At 34.5% G+C, this 22912-nt stretch overlaps 1 protein-coding gene across 4 annotated transcripts in view; it reads right to left on the reverse strand.

The window, feature by feature from the left end:
* LOC140742702 (uncharacterized) overlaps nt 1-22912 on the reverse strand; it is a 556758-nt gene that overhangs the window by 189071 nt on the left and 344775 nt on the right. For all 4 annotated transcript variants that reach the window (XM_073073668.1, XM_073073667.1, XM_073073669.1 and 1 more), the window contains exon 2: nt 7569-7920. In XM_073073668.1, the coding sequence (XP_072929769.1) occupies nt 7569-7920 (352 nt within the window). The remainder of the gene's footprint in view (nt 1-7568; nt 7921-22912) is intronic.

Below are 22912 nucleotides of genomic sequence, written 5' to 3' on the forward strand. Positions count from 1 at the left end.
ATTAAATAAATAAAGAAATAAAATTACAGATAGCAAAGCATACGGAAAAGAAACGAGCCATAGATACAGTTAGAAGTTAGAAATAATATAGTGTTTTAAAGTTATTATATTATGATTTACGCGTACGAAGTCACTGGCAAATACCAATATAGCGATATTTTCGAAAATTATTTCGTTTCAAAAACACGTCCGTAATAAGTACGAGTGATGTTTATCCCAGCGGGAAATCACAAATTTGAATTGCTAAATTTCTTTAGGTTTTATTTATTTTTTGTTTGATTCCCCGCTGTGTTTATGATGCTTGAAATGGACATGTTACGACGGGTGCCCGGATGTGTGGACTATATTAGGGGCGTCCCTTTTCCGTCCGTTAGTTTCAAAGGCTTATTTCCATCACATACGTTTCTCTCATTTGCTATATATATGTATGTTTGTAGAAGCAAAGGCTCGTAGATGACGTGAACTGTTCCTCTACTTACGATTTAAGAACTTGAAGTAAAAATACTTTTTTTATAACATAGGGGTAGCAGACGAACATGTAGTCCACCTGATGGTAAGTGGCCACTGCCGCCAATGGACATCTGTAATGATCACCAGATAGGATTAGATATTCCGACCTGAGTTCGATCACAGATACGCCGCTACCCCACTTTTGTGAGGTGTAAGCTCGAACGCCTCTGACAAGTATATCTCCACACCCTTTAAACCAGAACACATCAGCGCTTAAAATTGCTGTTGGGGCAGAAATAGGTGTGGCGGTGGTGCCGCCGAAGTCGAACCACAAAGGGTTCTACCACCTTCAACAACATGCATACAGATTAAATTATATCAGATTTATGAATTCAATAACACATGGTCCTCCTTATAGTCTTCTTATTGGATACGGTCTCCTTTCATAATAAGAAGGGCTATTAACTACAGTCTACATCGCTAATTAACTGGGGATAAACAGACTTGATACACCATTGAAGACATTGTGAAGACGTCTTGATATTTTTCAGCATGTGATCTACTGTTTTACAGACAGTCGACCATTCTGCTCTATAGGTTAAGATTGCAAGCTCACTTGTATTAATATAAACTTCTCTTCTTGCAAGATAATCTGAACAATATTCAGCAAACATAATCCACCACAAATTCATGGTACATTTTTTTTTTTTTATAATATAAGAGTAGCAGACGAGCATGCAGTCCACCTGATGGTAAGTGGCTACTGCCGCCCATGGACATATGAAATCAACCCCAGATAGGATTAGATATTCCTACCTGAGGTAGGCCACAGATGCGCTGCTACCCCTGAGGACTAAGCTGGGACGCCTCGGAAAAGTCTGTCTCCCTTACCACACCCTTCAAACCGGAACACAGCAGCGCCTAATACTGCTGTTATTAGGTAGAAATAGGTGTGGCGGTGGTGCCGCCGGAGTCGAACCACAAAGGGTTCTATCACCTTATAATGGAACCATAGAATGGAGGTATGAATAAGTTACCAACTGATCTCAGTTCAGAATTCCTTAATCCATCCAAAGGTATCCACTAATAAGGCTTAACATCTATTAGGGGATGAACATAGACATACTTGTGGTAAACTTTTCCACTAACGGTTGAGTAACTTTTAATTGGTACGTATTTGTGACCTCTAAATATGTAATATATGAAGTCAGACTTGAAGTCAATGACTAATACTTTTTCCCACGGGACTAAAATGAAATGTTTCATATAAGAGTCATTAGTAAATTACTCGTAATTTACTAATTACGACTAATTGCTTCTACCAGAATACTTTCTGGTAGAAATAAATCTAATAATTAACTTAGTATTCAAAATAATTATAGTTTAAAAACTAAAAACCACGCTAAAATCTCACAAGGAAAATCGTTAATCCTGATTCCTGACGATCTTGATGAGGAGAATGGGATAAAATTATTAAAATCGTGTATTGTCATCAGTTCTTGATAATTGTTCAAAATTTTAAATGAATCAGACCGTTCAAAGTGGGTAAAAATCGAGTTCAAAGATTCCGTCACCTACATACATACATACATACATACATACATACAGCCCAAGCTAATAAAAGCGTGGTAAAAAGAAATACCGATAATAATTATACGACCCGCGTGGCGGAGCGGTCACCATACCGGTTTGAGGCGCTATGTCCCAGGTTCGATACCCGGCTGGACTTTTATCTAAATGATGAGTTTAGGTTTCTGTGACGGGGTCTGCGTGTTTGTGTATTAGTCTCTCTGTGTAACATACATAACATAAATAACATCCGCGACACGGGAAATCCTAGTGGTGCTGTGAGTGTATTAAAAAAAAAGTGGTCCATAAGTATGCTATGCTTCTGCAAAAGAAGAATTTCTTTACTCGGGAATTAAAATGTTTAAAAATTGGAAGACATAAAAATAACGGATGAATGAAAAAGTTACAGTGTCCTTACCAAGAAATTCTATATAAAGAGATAATATTTTCCCCATAAATCGTTGCTCCGGCAAAAATAAGAGAACGGAAATGTTTCGGTTAAAATTTTCAGCGGAGTTCGCAGAAATAAGTCATAGGAAACATTAATTCAATGTAGGAAAAGGCAAAGAAATGAAAACCGACAAACCTTTTGAGATATGGGCGTCTTGCCAGAGCTAGAGTATAGTATACAGATGCGCTAGATAGTGCAGTGGATGTTGCTTACTTTTATTCTTAGCCAATCTTAATAGGGTTCCGTAACCAATGGGTAAAAACGGAACCCTATTACTTAGCCTCCTGTCAGTCCGCCAGTCTATCTGTCAGTCTGTCCGTCTGTTATAGGGATCTATCCTCCAAACCATAATAGATAGACACTTGATATTTTTAGAGTCTATGTAAGTTTAAAATAAATTGAGGTCGCCATAAAATAAATCACTATTTTTCGACGTATTTTGCTTTATCTATAGAACCGTAATACTTACACAGTTCAAATTTTCAATGGCTGTTATAATAACAAATACAAATAATAAAAAAATAAGAAAATTTTGGTGGTACGGAACCCTCCGTGTGCGAGTTAGACTTGAACTTGGCCAATTATAACACTTGCCAATATGCCATGAGCTTATTGAAGCGAACGTTTTCAGGATACACAAGCCTTTTATTGGGTTAGTCGTGTCAAAAGATGGCGATGCACAACTTTGAAGCGTCTTATTTTGATTTTGTTTATTTGAACGTATTTGAGTTGTGCGTTTATTCATGCATAGCGATATATACTCGTACTTATTTATGCAGTACGGCAAAAAAAACTGAAATTTTGAAACAAGCATTTTGTTTACCAATTATCCAACGCATCAAAGAAAACAGAACGATTAGAGAATAGAACGGTAATTTCATAGACAATTCATTACAGGTCATTTGGTCCCCTGGTAATTAAACTGAAACTTGAAATGCAAATCATAAATAATAACCCGTAGACTTTGTTTGGGTTTATTATTCCTGTAATTCCGGGACCAGTATAGGGCTACGGTATCCCCTGCCTATCGTAAGAGGCAACTAAAAGGGGGCTTCCGGGGTTGCGGGCGGCAAGGATGCGAGCTCGAAACGTCCAGTAAGCGACGCCGGGAAGGATGGCGGTATGTGTGGTCGCATACCGTTGGGACGGGGGTGATAGGGCTTAGTTCTAAGCGCGTAAGACCGCTAAGTAGCGCTAAGAGTTCCACTTAACCTTGTGTCGCTCCCACGATATAGGGTCTTTTGAAGGTTCCCCCTCGTGAACAAAAAAAAACAGACTGGGTCACCAATGCATAACTGGGATGCGAATCTCTAATTCTACCGTCAAGTTTAATTGACCGGATTTTAAAACTTTTTGGAGGCAAATTTGGTAATATCAGAACTTTAATTAAAATTTCCAAAACATGTATTATTTTCATATCATTTCATCATATTAATTTCAAGTTTATTTTTAAGTTTACACAAGTACAAAGCCATGTAAATAGAAGAACGTGTATGGAAAAATTGGACGATTTACGAATGCCGGCCGGAAATGAAAACAAATGGTGCTTCGACCGTGAAGAATGGTCGGCAGCACTGGCGCAAAAGATGTAACTCAAAACCATTTTCAAAAGGCAATCGTTTCAACGTTTTCAATTTGCTTATAGATTTTTGGTTTGGTTTTAGATACACATGTACAATTGTTACAATAGCTTAAATTAAACATATTGAATACCTCTTTAGTAGTACGAGTACATACACAGCTAGCAGGTAATCAGAATACGTCATGAGATTAAGTAGTCGTTGTAAATTATACCAGTACATATAACAATAAAATAAAATACATATTGATAACCGTTTCAGATTGAAGGATCAGGTCTTTCACACAATAGTATAACGCTAAACATCGTCGCAGGTGGAAGTAAATAAGGGGTGTCGCAGTAACCGAACTGTGAGAAGTTTTAGTCCTTATCATCTTCAGAAATTGTTTTAAGTAATGATTTCAAATTGTCCCGATGATACTCAACGAAATTTTGTTTTATCGAGGTGAGTTATAATTATATTTCGGCTGAGTGTTCCTGAAAAAATCCAGACGAACCTGCGTTTGCGGAAACACCGCCTGGCAGAAGACAATGGATCCTCAGCCAATTCAATTCCAGGAAAAGAATATTTCACCAAAATTACTTCCGCTCATTCCAAAAAATGTAATAACGCAAAGAAATGAAATCACCTTTTCGCTGGAATATTGCGATTCTTGCACGATTATTGTTTTGTTCAAATCGTCCAGGTAACAGGAAGGGCCAGGAGAGAATAGGAATGGCCGATTTACGCTCGCCGGCCGAAAATAGAAACAAATGGTCCTTCGTCCGTGAAGAATGTTTCGCAATAGCGTTGCTCCAACCGCTGTGATTAACGACGCACTATTTTAAATGTATTTTCTGGAAAATGAGGGGCTTTTGTAAGAAATTGATGGAAGTAAAATTTGTGTAGTTAAAAATAACGTTTTAGGTGATCTTCTTTAAAAAATAAAATAGAAAAATACTTGAAATTTGATGAAGCCACAAAACGTTGATTTGTCAGTTATTTTTTTAATTCTTGACAAATAAAAAACATTTTAGAAAAATGTACATATAAATAAATAATACTACGCAATTTACGTAATATATAAATAAGTACTTTAAACATTTTAGGGACATTTTAGCACGGAGACGTAGCAAAACTTTATTTACACAACAATTTCAATTCTCAAAACTGGTTACACTTCCTTGTCAGGAGTGGCCTATATATTTTACTCATCTAAGAGGAACTTAAATCAACATACATCGTTCTACTTAATGACGTTCTAGTTAAGGTCCTCCATATCAATTACGAAGAGGTCCGCTGAAGGCTTAACAAAAGTAATGTTCCTTACCGTTAAATAACAGTAAAATTTATGAGTAGGTCCGCAGTTTAATACAGTTCTAAGTACAAAGATCCTAATTTTGAGCCAGTAATTTGATGTTTGATTACGACACATATTTTCAGAATGAGAATTATGTTGAACTTATAATTCTATCATATAGCTAAAATTATCATATGATGGTACAGTCCATAACATAATACATAAGATTTAGTTTTAGAAAAATAATACCTTTTCTGGGATTATTACTATGTGGAAAAATAATTATTTTGAGTAAAAATAAAATTCAATTATTTCAATGCCATCGTTTCTGATTATATCTACAGGCATATAGGGATTAATAGGAATAAAATTGAAAAGTATAAGAAAAATACGAAATAGACGAACTTTTCATAGACAGCAGATATATTTAAAAGAAATTCTAGGAAGGTACTTGTACATTTCTTTATAAGCAAAAAGGATAATTCAACAAGTAAATACCCCACACAGCTAAACTGAAGATGACAAACTTCATGGAAGTCGAGATAACATGATAAAAGCAGAAATGAGTGAGCAAATTTATGGAACGTCATAGAGGTAAATGTACGGCAAGGATAATTCTGTGTAAGCATCCGTTCTACCCTCGTCACTCCGTACTCCAGCCTTATTTATAGTTCCATAATTAAGTCGGACACCTGACTAACAAGCGGCCGATGCGTAAGCAAAATTATAGAGTACGAACCTTCCGCCCTCCATTTTGTGTTAATGAAAAATTGGGTAAGTCCGAGCCGGTTTACGGCGATTCGCGTTCTAAATAAATATAAATATGAATAACAAAATTCAATTGTTTTAATGATAACGTTTTTGTACATCTATAGGATATATTTCAAGCTAAACAGGGAATGTTGTTAATAGGAGTAGGATAAAAAGCAATAAAAATAACAAGAAACAGACGAGTCTTTCGTAGCAGGCAGAATCTTTTAAAAGAGATTCTGGGAAGCTACATGTTTTACTGGCTACTTTATTTATATAAAATGAGTACTAATTTAACTGTACGTGCAGAAACGTAATTCTTTAATTATAAAATATCTTGCTAAAAATATAATGATAAAAATATCTTGCTATATCTTAATATGAGGTGCGGTTATGGTGTATGTTATGAGGAGGCATACGTAGAGGACTTCATGAGAAGTGAACTAGGTAGTAGTTAAAGTTAGGTTTAAGTTGGTTAATATCTTGTTTCTAAGAATGTTTCTTATTCACACCATACTACAGACAAGATAGAAATAACATGTATTGATTGCGATATCCTAAGCCGTGTCCGTTATTTAGATTTTTGTATAAAGTCAAATGTAATGGTCTAGGTAGTTAAAATCAGGCGATCAAACCTAATTCAAACTAAGTTTATATATACAAAGGTCGAACGTATCAGACACAAGACGTGTCAGACAGTATCTGAAATAACGGTGACAAAAATGATTTTTCTGTACGATATTTTGGCAAGCACTACAAATTTTATATGAGAATAAGTTTTGTTTGTCATGGTTGCCTAAATGTAAACATGACTCGTCTATGCGTTTAGAATTTTCTTGTCAAAATATTATAAAAATGCACAACGAGCATTGGCTAGAGACTGAATCCTATTATCGTAAAACTATCTCCTTATCCTAGTGAAATATCGTCCATTCTCAGCGTTTTGCATCACAATCTTTTGAACATGACCCAGCGTTTTTGATGTGTGTATTTCGTGCAATTTATATTTTTACTGTACCCCATTAAAAATGTGCTTTTGTCGGGAATTTTATCGACGTAATATTCACGCTTTCCATAGTCGAAGGACTGGTCAGAAGGTCAGCAGTAGAATATAAAAAATGTAACAAATTTTTAATTTAAAAATGGCGGAAACCTATCTAACCTAACCTAAACAAAGTAATAGAAAAAAATATTTTTATTTAAAATGAATCTTTTCCTTTGTTTTATCATATATCAATAATACAAGATGTATTTTTTTTTTCAAAATATATTTAAAAAACCTAACGTATTACTTTTTATCAATATCGGCCTTGCAATAGTTTTTCTGTTTCTTATAGTTTCCAATTTGGCCATGAAGGCTCCCTGAAAAATTCACACTGTATATCTAATCAAGTCGGTCAAAAACCACAACAAGTTAACTTGGAAACATTACGCACACACATAACTTCCGTTGTTCGTAGATTAATGATAAAAATAAAAAATGACTCACCTGTAACCACTTGATCCTCGTGATATTCTCTTCTGTGACCGTCAGCGCTCTCCGCTCCCCCAATTTATAGGACTCATCGTAATACATATACTCCGTGAACGTTAGCCCACTAGTGGTGTACTGTTGGGTGAAGTATATCGATATAGTCCCATTCGTGATGTTACGCTCGATAATCCATTTGCACTTGATTGGCACGGGGAAGGGGTTCGGGAAGTTGGGGGTCTGAATGACCCCCACGGGGCCTTTCAACCGGCCCCCGCAGGGCTGGGGGCCTTGGTGCTCCTTGTCGTCCTGGCTCGAGATCTGGTCGACGAAGGCGATGAGAGTGATGAGCAACCAATGCACTATCAGCCTGAAACAAGATACGGTCAGTGATAAGTACAATTATAAAGGTTTTGGTAAGTGTTTTACGTCTGTGACGAAAGACAATAATATGTAGGTAATAGGTAAATAAAAATACATAAAGATCTCATTCTTTTACATGGATCATATAGAGTAACTTGTAACTTTTGTAATATGCCATGAACTATTTAATCGACATGTAAAATAAATCCATAATGAATATTAAATCAATATATTATGACTATTTCATTAAGTGGTTTTGAAGGTGGTAGAACCCTTTGTGGTTCGACTCCGGCGGTACCACCGCCACACCTATTTCTACCTAATAACAGCAGTGTTAGGCGCTGCTGTGTTCCGGTTTGAAGGGTGTGGTAAGGGAGACAGACTTTTCCGAGGCGATCCAGCTTAGTCCTCAGGGGTAGCGGCGCATCTGTGACCGACCTCAGGTAGGAATATCTAATCCTATCTGAGGTTGATTACAGATGTCCATGGGCGGCAGGAGCCACTTACCATCAGCTGGACTGCATGCTCGTCTTCTACTCCTATATTATAAAAAAAAAGAAAGTGGATTGTCGTTTGTAAAATTCTTTATTAGATTTCTACAGCCAAATGAACAAATATCTAGTACTTATATTTTTGATACGCCATATGAGATAGCGAATTTACTCCCATATTAAATACTATTAAGTACATAGCTCGAATTTGAAAAGTGTATATTAATCGCAGATATATTTTTTCCTTGCACAATATTTTTGACAAATACTAGTGAATAAAATTATTTTCAGCCACTTAAATGTTTACACAATCGTACCCTTACCATGAGTTTTTACGTTTTGACAAATATGACTGTTTTGGTATTTGTTTACGTATTTGCCCATACAACTTCCAATCAGCGCCCCTAGCGGATTATATCATAACTTGGAAATTGTATGGGCCAATACGTAAACAAATACTAAAACAGTAATATTTGTCAAAACGTAAAAACTTATGGTAAGGGTACTGATCTACAAACCCATTATTTATTAAAACAATTTCCGTCAAACACATCAAATATCTTTACATCTTCCGCTAACTTGGTACCCCGTAGAGAAATCCACAAAGTTCCACATACGTTTCGTTTATACGAAAACTTCGAAGGTCCGGTCTTAATTACCATGTTGATTACTGGACTTACCCTTCCCGCATGATGACTTGCGTCTCCGATGAGTCTTAAGTTGGTATTAGGATAGTTACGAAGATAAATTATGTACGGTTGTGGTTATAAGCGATACTACCGGGTATTCATTTCTAATTTATAGTAACCACAATATTAATGGTTACGATACTCTATAGGAGAAAGGACTAAGTTAAAAGCGTTGTAAATAAGTATTTAATAGAGAAAGAGGACTATATTGAAAGATGGGATATTTAAGGTCATTAAAATTCGGTGATACCACCGTGATACCTATTTCTGTCTTAAAACTGAGGTGCAAAACTGTTGTGCTCTGGTGTAAACGCAGTAAATGAAAGATGTAAGAAGTGGACAGCCTGATACCCGCTCCGGATATTCATTGAGTGCAACCCGCTGTATAAGTTACTAAAACTACTACTTTATGCATATGCACAATTGATTTAAAAAAATCAGTATGCGAGCGGGCACCCGCTGCGTGTTTCCGCGCCAAGCGCTCGTCGCCAGCCGCGCGTTTAAAAAACCGTCGCACGCACGTTCGCTACGCTACGCATACTATTCCATACCGTACTGCCACGTCAGTTTTAACGGACGCTCTATAGATGTGGTTTGCAAAAGCATTGACTGACCTCAACAATACACTCACAAAAATCTAGCAATCCGCAATCTTTTCGTACAGTACACCTACTTTTATCGTCGAGATTTGCAAACATTAGCCTCAGCTGCGATCACAGAACTTCACGATTAAGCCTTATCCCGCACCGCATTTACCTTACGATATTATTTCCGTTTATGACTCCCATTACCAGTTATTGCCATAGTATGTATTTACTGAAATTATTATGCGATAATGCGAAATATGTGCTCGTAGACATACTTTTATTGAGGAAAATAAAGGTGTAGTTCCAGAAATACTAGCGTTTACCCGCGTCTTTACTCGCGGTTAGACGTTTTTATCTATCCCTCGGGAACGGTACCTTCATTTGAGATAAAAAGTACCCTTTGTCCTTTTCTGAACAATTGACTATGTGTGTACAAAATTCGGTGAATCTCGGTTATGTAGTTAAGGCGTAACAAACAAACGAATTCATTCGTGTTTATAATAAAAAGTTAGAATCCCAATTCAAATTACGATACAGCACCGAATCTTCATCATGGGCCCTGAAATGAAGAGGGTCCAACATACGATTCCCGCCTAAGCAGTAATGTAAACAATTAATATAAGGATGTTCTAAGTCTGGTGGCCATATGTGTCCATGACACCCACACACAGGGTCCTAATGTAGGAGTAGAAGTCAATATAGATAGGTACTTCAGTATTTTCATAAGGCAAATCAAACAGTTTATACTTGTAATTTGAGTTGTAGAGGTCCAATTATTTGTTTAGGACGTTGTCACGTATTTCATTAGCAAGGTTAGCTTGCACGTGTTTCAGTAAATGTACGAAAATGACACTCAAAGCTGTGTTTTACTTTAATTAAGCGGCAAATAGCGGCGCAATTAGTTTGTCCGTTCAGAGAATAATTTTGAGATTTTTTAAACAATGGTAAATAATGTTTAAAAATCTGATTCATATATTTTCGAAAGTTATGAAGATTGTTAAGATGCATTTAGTTGTATTAATTCTATATAGTGTTATTATAAATTTAAATAGCAAAGAAACATGCTGACCACCAGTACCACGAGGACCACCAGTACTACGTTAAGTAGTAACTTACAGTAGATACTACTTACATGGACACTGGATTTACCTGACCTTAACCATCTCTGTTATAGGAGTTCTACTGAAACCGTTGCGATGCCACTCCTGAGTACTAATATGGTCGCCTATTATGTAAGTCAGCCGACTATCACACCATTCCGTTGAAACGTAGGTCTGTTTATGTTAGAGATAGGTGTAGAGCGGTAGTTCCACGGTCTAATTATACTGGTTTTTGAATACCACAAATAGTATAAGCTTCGATTTTAACAACACAATCGTTCCGCAAAGTTACCTTTCGCATACTCAAACATGTTCCTTAAAGACAGATAAATCTAACCAAACTTACACTCTCAGACAAATTTATTTCACACCGTGTGAGAAACCAATTTCCTCGCGCATTAACAGCGACTCCACAGGAGTTCGTTTATGAGACAAATTGGAAATGTGATTTTTGTGCCATTTCATACAGGAATTTATCTTACACGACCATTTTACTATGCAATGAATACATGATGAAACGGGATACGTAGAGTAGATTGGTAGTAACATTATTAGACGGGATTGTTTTGTTGCATCTATATGTTTCGGGACTTAAATTTTAAGACCAACTGTCTTACGTAAAGCATTCTGAATGTTTTTGAACTTATTCTTAATTTCTTTTTCTTCTTTTTTTTCTTTTTCTTAATTATAATATTAGGTTATTATTCGTGGAGTTAGAAAATCACAACTGCCTTATCTATACATTATCAATGATTATCAAAATCAAATATTTTATTAAACTTCCCTGTCTTTATTAATTCATTGTAAACATTTATTACAAATATTCTCCAAATGATAGAGTTGCTTTATGAGACAAATTGGAAATGTGATTTTAATGCAATTTTATACTATAATTTATCTTACACGACCATTTTACGATGCTAAGAATATTTAATGATGGAACAAGCCATGATAGATTGGTATTAACAGCATTAGACGATTTTGTTTAGCTGGTCTTATACCTATATTGCAGGGCTTCAATTTTAGATCAATTTTTCAGTGAATATTTGGAATCTTTAAACGATCTTACGCAAACGTTCTAATTATTATTTAATATATGTAAAATGCTCTTATTGCCGTCTAAAATTACTTAATTCAGCCTAAATAATATATATATTTTTTATTAAAGTTGTTCTTATCTTTAATATTTCATCTTTTTGACACCAATTACATTTTTAAAGCATAGAATCGATAAGTAGCACTCAAAAGCTTTATTGAGTGTTTTGGAAAAAATAGTGTTATTTACAGTTTTTGAGTTTCACGCTCTCCTAATTATTTAACTATGTTACAAACCCATTGTTATATTGTACTCTAAAGTAATAAATTTAATGTACGATAACAGAAACGCAACACAAAATAAAAACTCTAATAATATATAAATATTAAACAGACAAAACAACTAGAAACAAACGTATGGACTGAACAAAGCAGAAACAGCGAAAGAAAACATCTATTGTAGAATATTTCATAACACGAAACTCCTAAGGTACTTGTTCCCTAATAACAGTTGATTTATCGTTCACAATAAACAAGCCGCTAAATTCGAAGAATTACTGGTTATTGTTTTCAATGGACATTTGTAATCGACCCTAAAATGAATAAGGTCGGCCACAGACGTTGCCTTCCCTGAGGATTAATTTGGATCCCAACGTATGTATCCCAGCCTACGACTCCCTTCAAACTAGAACAATACAGTGTTTAACAATGCTACTATAATGTAGAACTGTATGTATTAGAAATAATTATCATACATGTGATCATGTAGCCCGAATATAAAGGCGCATAAAGTCTACAAACCCACTTTGGCATATTGGACTATCGCCTTTATTATTCTGATTCTTAAAGGACAACCATGCTCAATAATGACTATGTGTACGTTGAAAGGCTTTGTATGTGTCCGCTTTACTATCCCCCCCGTATTAGAACAGTGCAGAGTTTAACGTTGTTATTCTAAGACCTAAATAACTCAGCGTATTAAAAATAATTACAACGCCCTTTAAATCGGAGATTTGCAGTCCTAAACACAGACGTTATAAGACAGAAATGGACGAGGCATTGGCGCCTCTAAAGTCAAAGTTTCTACCATCTTCAATTTGTTTCGGTAATGATTTGACGACCCGTGTGGTGAAGCGTTCACCATACCGGTCTGACGCGCAGAGGGTCCTAGGTTCGTTCCCTGGCTTGATGATATCTAAATTATGAATTTACATTTCTGTTTCTGGTTCTGGGTGTTTCTTTATTTGTTGTTGTATATGTGTGTGTCCATGGTACCCACGATACAGGGATTCCTAGTGTGTGTGAGTGAAGCAAGCGTTTTTTTTTCAATTTTAATCGTTTCAACGCTCTCAGTGAAACAGGTCACTTAACCAAGGGTTGCGAAGACCGCCGACGGGTTACTTGGGCAAACCTATTGAATAATTTTCTAAACATCTTATCTTTTTAGTATCGAAGGGTAAATAGGGTATTTCTGTTTTTCGTACGCTGCCTACATGAAAATAATTCGGTAACATTAAACCAGATCTAGAACTTTGAATACATTATGCTAATTAGAAATTCTCGAATCGAGTCCTCTGATCCTCAAACTTACATTTATTTGTGAAATTTTAACTGAAATGCTTCTGACAACGTTGAGATAAATTTATTCAAATGTTTGAAACCATTAATTTATGTTTCAAGTTATTTAGCAAGTTTTGATATATTGAGAACTCTATCTTCAGAACATTTCGCGTAGCATCCTATATCTGAGATTAGCACTGAAGGTTACGGTATTATCTCGAAGAAATTTTCTAATGTTGGTAAGTAAACATTTTTACCCTCAAAAATAATCAACTTCAAGATCAATATAAAGTTAGAAACCTAATATTTGATGATATTAAGAAAATGAGTGTATATTATTAAGTCGCAGTACTTGGTTTGATGAATATTTAAAAGCATATCTTCTACTTTAATCGTATGAGATCATGTAAGTAACATTGTGTCCAATTGACTTGACTCAAAATAACTAAGTGTTGAATTAATTATAAATGTAAATGGGCATGCTCACTTAACTTGTGAACAAAATGTTCGTTTTGTCCTTGAGCTGTAAACCTACTAAAATCTAAAATTAAATAGAAATGTACCATAAACTGTTAGTTCAAAACCTTTCAAAGCAGTTTACAGAGAACAAAGAAAACATCGGCGATTTGCTCCAACTGATAAGCACAGAGGACCGAAGCCTTTGACGACATACTCTGAAAGTAGTAAAAAGTAGGAAACAATGTGAAATCAGGAGCCGAGTGAGCCTTAATATAGATCTAGAAGATAATAACTTTCCTTTAGCTAGAAAGGCTAAGATCAGTAGATAACAATGACTTAATAAAAGAACAGATAATCTGAAATTAGTCCACAAAAGTAACATACTTAAAATGACCTTTAGAGAATAATAATTTTGATTGTATACCTTTGATGGTATACCAACAAAAAAATCCAAAATTAAATAGAAATGCACTATAAACTGTTATTTCAAAACCTTTTAAAGCAGTGTATAGAGAACAAAGAAAACATCGGTGATTTGCTCAAACTGATAAACACAGAGGACCGAATAAGCCTTTGACGACATGCTCTGAGTAGTAAAAAGTAGCAAACAATGTGAAATCAGGAGCCGAGCGAGCCTTAACACAGATATAGACGATAATAAGTTTCCTTTAGCTAGAAAGGCTAAGATCAGTAGATAAAGGATAACAATGGCTTAATAAAAGAACAGATAATCTGAAATGAGTCCACAAAAGTAAAATACTTAAAGTGACCTTTAGAGCATAATAATTTTGATTGTATACCTTTGATGGTATACCAACAAAAAATCCAAAACTAAATAGAAATGCACTATAAACTATAAATTTCAAAATCTTTCAAAGCAGTGTACAGAGAACAAAGAAAACATCGGCGATTTGCTCCAACTGATAAACACAGAGGACCGAATAAGCCTTTGACGACTTGCTCTGAGTAGTAAAAAGTAGCAAACAATGTGAAATCAGGAGCCGAGCGAGCCTTAATATAGATCTAGACGATAATAACTTTGCTTTAGCTAGAAAGGCTACGGTTAGTACTTAGTAGATAAAGGATACCAATGGTTTAATATAAGAACCTTACAAACAGATAATCAGAAACGAACCCACAAAAGTAATACCTAAAGTGACCTTTAGAGAATAATAAATTCGTATGTTTTATTGTAAGGAAGAAATCTCTATTTAAGTAAGAACTTTCATGTAATGAGATATTCATTATAAATTGAATTTAAAGATTCAAGAGTTTATTAACGACTTTACGATAAAGAAAGAAATACTGAGGATTGCGGTGAGTGGATATTTATATTCCGAAAAAATACTTATTATAAGTAAGACATATAAGAAAAGTGTAAAGTATTGGACAAGAAATCGTATTTTTTACTTTAGCCAATTTATGAACTTCAATAATCCAAATTTCAATAATTTCGTAAATTTCACGAAATTATTGAAATTTGGAGCAAGCGAGTCACATACATACATATTCATTCATAAACACATTCAATTTCATGATCATTTTGTTCATTACGATAAGCTTAAAGTTATTTGAAGTAAGCACTTCCAAAAATAGAAAATCGTAAAAAGAAGAAGAAGTCGAAAATATCGAGAATAAGGACATTGCTGAAATAAAACCGATAATAGCTTTCGTTCGAGTAGCTCAGTTCAATTTACCGTGAAGGCGATAGTGGGCGCTAATTCTGGAATAACTCGAACTAACCGCCAGAAACGTCGATGGGCCTTTCGCCAAAGTTTCCGGAGACCACTTACAATCGTGAGATATATTGTGCTTGGTAGAAGTGATTGGTATACTTAAGTTACGTTTCTTTCTAAGAACGATGAAATTTGAGGAAACAAGGAGACAAGGAGGGTTCCGTACTTTTAATTTTTTTATGAGTATTTGTTTTTAAAGCGTAAAAGCATAGAAGAAGTGTTGAAACCAAACCATCTATGTAATTATAGATCCATCCATAATTACACCATCATCATCATCATCAACCCATTATTGTCCCACTGCATTGGGCACAGGTCTCCTCTCAGAATGAGAACGATTAGGCCATAGTCCACCGCGCTGGCCAAGTGCGTATTGGTAGCCTACACATACCTTTGAGATTTTTTTTTAATATAAGTCTCTCAGGTTGCAGGTTTCCTCACGATGTTTTCCTTCACCGTTTAGCAAGTGATAATTAATTTATAATACGCACATAACTTTGAAAAATCACAGGTGCGCCTGGGATTTGAACCTCGGACTCCTCGATCGAGAGGCTGAGTTTCTTAACCACTTGGCTATCCCTAGGCTATCCCTGCATAATAATTACACCAACCATCTATAATTACAGTTCAATAGATAAAGCGATTAATGCCAAAAATAAGATGATTTGTGACTTGTACGGCGACCCCCTTTTATTTTCAAGCATTTTTATTTTCAGTATTTTAAGAGAAAGTGCCCTATGAGGCTTAGTAATAGGCCTCATTTTATACCCTTTGGATACGGAACCCTAAAAATGGTAATTAGTCATGTCAATTTGATAGATAGTCTAGATCGCTTAAAGTATTGTAAGTATTTTTTGCCTGAAAACTTAGACTTTTAAAAATATCTCAGCTCTTTGTAAACTTTGATTCAAGGATGTCTTTCGACGATCCGTTTTACAAATTAGGTCGATCTATCTTATGTCTCCTACACAGTAAAATATTGTAGGCCATACTTTGTAAAATATTTTTATACCAATTTTCTTTAGTACAAAAATAAGGCAGGCTACGTCGATAGTCAAAATAGAAAAAAATGGCATAAATTTAAAAGATGTATGGTATTTATGTAGGGCCTCTAAATATTATAACACTTTAATTAGAAACAAGTGTTTTAGTAATCTTATTTTGTTTTACGCATTTTTGTTAAATGAATTTTACTGCAGACAGACATACACATATATATATATATATATACACACATAAATTGTTATATATATATTAATTGTATATATATATATATATATATATATATATATATATATATATATTTATGTACAAGATCCTATTCACGCAAATGAGTATATAATAATGGTTATAGATTTACAAACATACCAGTACGAATTTACCAACACCTACCAATTTTCTTTTGACACAAAGACATTTGTATACTATTTTTATATAAATAATTAAACAAAGATTCATACCAAAACAAACAATTTCTTTTTTAAATTGTTCTCTTATTGTTTGCAAAAGCACTTTCAAAAACCGAATATTAAACAATATTAAATACTTTTCTAAGTCAATTATGTGGTTTTCTCGAAATTCTCGAAACAAAAGTTCGTAATGAGGCCGAGAAAGGCCACCAACTGTATAACAACTTGTATTTTATTATAAATAGATCCTTTGTCCTTCGCTATATAGTTCAGATGATATTAATAATTAGAGACCGTTATTAAACTTCCAAGAGTATTTTTTAAGTTTGTTTGATTTAGTCTATGTTTACTTTTCGTTTTTTTTAAGTGATAATATTGACTAGTTTATACAAAAGCAAAATATGGAATCCCTTCTTTATTTAATAAGGATACATATGTTTTTAGGTAATGAATTATTTAAAAAAAAAACAAAGTTTAATGAAAAGTAGTTTTTAAATGGTAAAAAATAAGGATTTGAAGAGGGCAACAAAACCAAAAATAATAATAATTCCTATGTAGAAATTTGTACAGTCTTTATCAAGTTTAGGAAACATTTGGTAATACCACCAATTTTTTAATGCATATTTATTTTATCACATCAAAATATATACCAGTGAAAAGTCAAAACCCGCATGACATTCTAACATTGTTAGACCGATTAAATCGAAACTAAAGCAACATTCTGAGGTTTGCACTACATAACAACCATCCCACAGTGTCTTGTTTTCAAGATCAATTCGATTAACCAACTAAACATTTCACATACCGTTTTATTTTAGTTGAAACATAACAGTGAAAAACAAAGACAAATTACAAACTTGTCAAACAAGACAAATTACAACTTGTCCATTATTTTCAGTGACTTAATAAAACAAAGAAAAACATCTATCCCATAGCATTTACGCGGAATGGACTTAAAGGATACAGAACGTATTAAAATACACGCGGTGCGTCGTAAAGTACTACAGTCGCGTCATCTCGTATCACCATGTCGCACATGTCGACGTAAATAAACACGGAGAGCTACATGACGTTGAAATAAAATGTAAATGAGCGTATATTGTGATGGATGTGCCACACAAATATGTCAAATGTGTCTGAATTTTGGTAGTCATTTGGTACTTTATTGTTGAAGAGACAGACGTGGGAAAAATATTTACATTTCCTTAAAATTATTATTTTAATAATCGCCTGTTAATTGTTAAACAATGAATAGTAAATGCGGATAGGATATAACAATCTACCATTTCAATTTCAAATTGTTTAAGCAACCTTTTAAATGAGTTATCATTCTTTATATGTCTTTATTAATCGACCAAAAACACAAATAAAACAACAATTCCCCGTAGGTATCCGTCAATATAAAGGAAATTTCGAATGTAAAGAATACAAAGTCTATTAAAATACACGCGGTGCGTCGTAAAGTGCTACAGTCGCGTCATCTCGTATCACCATGTCGCACATGTCGACGTAAATAAACACGGAGAGCTACATGACGTTGAAATAAAATGTAAATGAGCGTATATTGTGATGGATGTGCCACACAAATATGTCAAATGTGTCTGAATTTTGGTAGTCATTTGGTACTTTATTGTTGAAGAGACAGACGTGGGAAAAATATTTACATTTCCTTAAAATTATTATTTTAATAATCGCCTGTTAATTGTTAAACAATGAATAGTAAATGCGGATAGGATATAACAATCTACCATTTCAATTTCAAATTGTTTAAGCAACCTTTTAAATGAGTTATCATTCTTTATATGTCTTTATTAATCGACCAAAAACACAAATAAAACAACAATTCCCCGTAGGTATCCGTCAATATAAAGGAAATTTCGAATGTAAAGAATACAAAGTCTATTAAAATACACGCGGTGCGTCGTAAAGTGCTACAGTCGCGTCATCTCGTATCACCATGTCGCACATGTCGACGTAAATAAACACGAGGGAGCTACATGGAGAAGGAATAAAACTCAAATGAGTGTATATTTGCGATGGATGTGCCACACAAACCTGAACGCGAGATCGAGGTTTTCAAATTTGGACATATGTACTCTTAACATAATATACGCAAACAGTGAGTTTTCAATCAAAAACAGAAGGTAAAAGCATCATTATTTTATAATTCTGTTAGAAAGACCACCAGAGCCGTGTGCTAAAAAAGCGTACCATCATAAGCATACTACCACCATAGCCATTAAAACTTAAAATAAAATATAAGTAGCTAAATTTACTCAAAATATCATCAATATCCTTAAAATATTCATGTAAATTGTGCGCGTAAACGAAGTTAGCTTTTGATACTTAAGACTTCAAACGAATTTACAATTGAATTTTCATGAGTTCAAATATGAATAACTGATAGAGAATTTATATCCAGAGGTTTGTAATGTAAATATCTTTGTATTTAGTGTAACTCAATTACTCTAATGAAGCCCCTCTTCTGTTCTGAACGTGACGTTTACAAAGGCTCGTTAGATATTAAAAGTTGGGAATATAATTTGGTTGTCTTTGTAAGTATAGATAAAATAAAATTTAAGTGTATTTATGTGTGTATTTTGTAAAACAATATTATTGAAAACTTTTAGTAAACCCGTATCAATTCATTCGATATTGACACAAAAAATAATTTTCACGTTTTTCTTATTAACTACCACGTTTAATTTTAAAATGTTTGGACCGGTATTCATAGAATTCGGAAATGAAATTTTAGTATTTTCATAAGGTATTTTTTATTTGCATATTATTTAGTTATTTTAAACATTTAATGCAAAAAATGGTGTAATATTTGTAATCGCAAATAAAGCTTCAACTTCAAAAATAACAAAAATATGCAATAAAAATCATGTAGAACCGTTGAAAACGGTGAGAGTACCACGAACGAACCACCACGAACGAAGCCGCGAGTAGAGAGAAGTTCATAATAAAATAATTCTGGCGAAAATTTAAGACTACAATAAATTAAAATAAAAACTGATTGCTCTCTAGGCGCCGCGGTGACGGCTCCAAGCATTTCTATAGAAAGGAGAAATAATTTTCCTGAGACCGCCGACGCCATTACTACAATAAATATTTAAATGCCGCTCTATTTGTGTAACGGTTTTTAACTTCAGCTTTCGCTATAAATGTTTGACTATATATTTTCTTTTGTTGCCTATATTTCACGTTTTTGCCCACAAATCGGTGTTAAAAAAAGTAACTTAATTCTTAGCTATAGGAAGGTCAGTAAAAGCAGTGATAGCCTAGTGGTTAAGAAACGCGGCCTCTCGATCGAGGGGTCCGAGGTTCAAATCCCAGGCACGCACCTCTGATTTTCAAATTTATGTGCGTATTAGAAATTAATTATCACTTAAACTTAAACGGTGCTTAAACGGTGAAGGAAAACATCGAGAGGAAACCTGCATACCTGAGAGATAAAAATCTTAAAGGTATGTGAAGTCTACCAATACGCATTTGGCCAGCGCGGTAGACTATGGCCTAATTCTTCTCATTCTGAGAGGAGACCCGTGCCCAGCAGTGGGACAGTAATGGGTTGATGATGATGATAGGAAGGTCTGGGTGATCTCTTAATATCTCGGCATAATCTTCAATACTATTTATGGTTTATAAAAGAAAGTCCATGGTTGCAAGGGACTATTTACGATCAGGTGAAATTTTTATAATATTATGGTACCAAATGAGCATGGAACACTTAATGGTAAATACCCTACCGGACATAGACATCCGTAATCAACATCAGATAGGATTCGGGTTGAGGTTTGATCACAGTGATACGTTTCTACTCTTGACGATTAATTAGAAAGAAATGCCATGTATAATCGTATCGTGTTTAAGTGTGTTTACCATATTTTTCAAATCAAAATACAACATCGCTTAACACTGATATTACAAGGCAGAAAAATATGTGACGGTGGTGCCCCCGGAATCTATTCAGCCCTATCATCCTCAAAACTTTTTACTTCTTTAGTGCCTACTTTTTTTAAAGAAAATTCTATAAAATATGGCTTCAAAAATCGTTGTCCTTTCCAGCTCAATGCTTTACATCCATATTCATATCACTCTAACATTTAAGGGCTGTATAAATGTCAAGATACGTCAAAACGCCGGAAGGTACGAAGATGACATCACTTAGAGGGCGTACGTCAAGTTTATACATATATTTTTCCTGAAGATTAGGGTTGCGGTTTATTACAGTTAATATTTGTCTTTTGAATAATAACTTTACTAGGTAAGTATAAAATTTTAGAGAACATTGTATGAAATTCGATCTTCGACATTATCTAGTGTCGTGCACTAGCACCTCAATCCTAACCTATAATATAAATGCAAATATAAGCTACTTGCCTTAACAACATTTCAAATTATCATAAAATTTTGTACACACTTTCCCAGGAGTTCAGAAAACGACAAAGGGATAGATAATAACCTCTGGCCGCAAGCGAAGCCGCGGGTTAAAAGTAGTACCACATCACCAGTGAGATAGCAAAGGTTACAGCACCATCACCGTTTGAATTCTGACTCAAGTTACAGACGGAAAAGTTATACGAGTTGAAATACAGTCCATTAAGATGCCAACGCCATTTATCGTCAAGGAATTCCGTGGCGAAACGGCCAGGTTCTGCCATTTCCAATACGTCAGCATCGCATCCATTAATGGATTTGCTTTTGCAAGTCCCGCGAAAAGCCTCGAGTTGCTACGTACTTTAAAAGCACACAAAGTGTTTTAGGGCCTCAATTTGAGGCAAAATTAAATTGAAGATTTATATCGCGATATTTGTGACACATTTCCTATAATGATTATAATAAGAATAATATTACTGTAAAGTTCATCCCTAGGTGTTAGGATCAGCTAGCGTAGTGAAGTAAGTACTGTGGCGTAAACCATTCTCATTCTGTAAGATATCCATGATCAGTTGTGAAATAGCAAAGTTCAGATATCTTCACCAATTCAATTTTCTAACTCAACATATAGACAGGGAACTTGTAAGAGTATCAAGTACAGTCCATTAAGATGCCAACGCCATTTATCGTCAAGCCATTCCGTGGCGAAACGGCCAGGTTCTGCCATTGCCAATACGTCAGCATCGCATCCATTAATGGATTTGCTTTTGCAAGTCCCGCGAAAAGCTTCGAGTTGCTATGTACTTTTAAAGCACATAAAAGTCGCTGAGGCCCGCTTTTTGCCAAGTTGAATTAATCATTTATTTTTTAGAATGTAAATAATTGTTATATTATTATACAACCAACATACAACCTTTTTTAAACTTTAATATTATTTCATCTAATTCATTCATCAGTTAATTATTAGTATATCAGTTAAATTCTATATGTTACTTCTAAATCCTAACAATATCTCTCCCTTATTTAACACATTCTTTACCGCAAGTCAATGCTGCTAAGAGGCAAACATACTCGTATTTAGAAAGAATTGTTTGCTAAATAAATTTCCTAAAAAAGTAAGTGTTAAAATATTTGATATCGATACCATTTTTTTTATGTTTATTATGATCTATTGTATTGCACGAATGTATCGATAAAAACTTAGCACATTATATTCCAGAATGTTCATTGATATACGAAGCCATTTATATTTTTTGACGCGTTCATCCAAAGTTCGTGACAGGGAGGTATTTTGAACAACTGTAATAAAACAAGTTATTTGCCAACAGGGCCGCATTGAGATGAAATATTGACGTCATAAACAAAAAAGCTATTACGTGCTCCTAAGGTACGGAGACAGGTTTTTAAGGAACGGAAACTAATGTGAATAATAGCATCGTTACTGCAAATGGCGTTACGAATAAATTGAAATATAACGAGTGGCCGTTTATTTCAACGGCCATTTAAACAGATTTTAATATTTTTATGGCTAAAAGTTTTGATGGAAACAA

Source organism: Epargyreus clarus, unplaced genomic scaffold (assembly GCF_041222505.1).
Source record: "Epargyreus clarus isolate Ecla_fem2 unplaced genomic scaffold, WU_Ecla_fem_2.2 ptg000006l, whole genome shotgun sequence".
Classification (NCBI taxonomy): domain Eukaryota; kingdom Metazoa; phylum Arthropoda; class Insecta; order Lepidoptera; family Hesperiidae; genus Epargyreus; species Epargyreus clarus.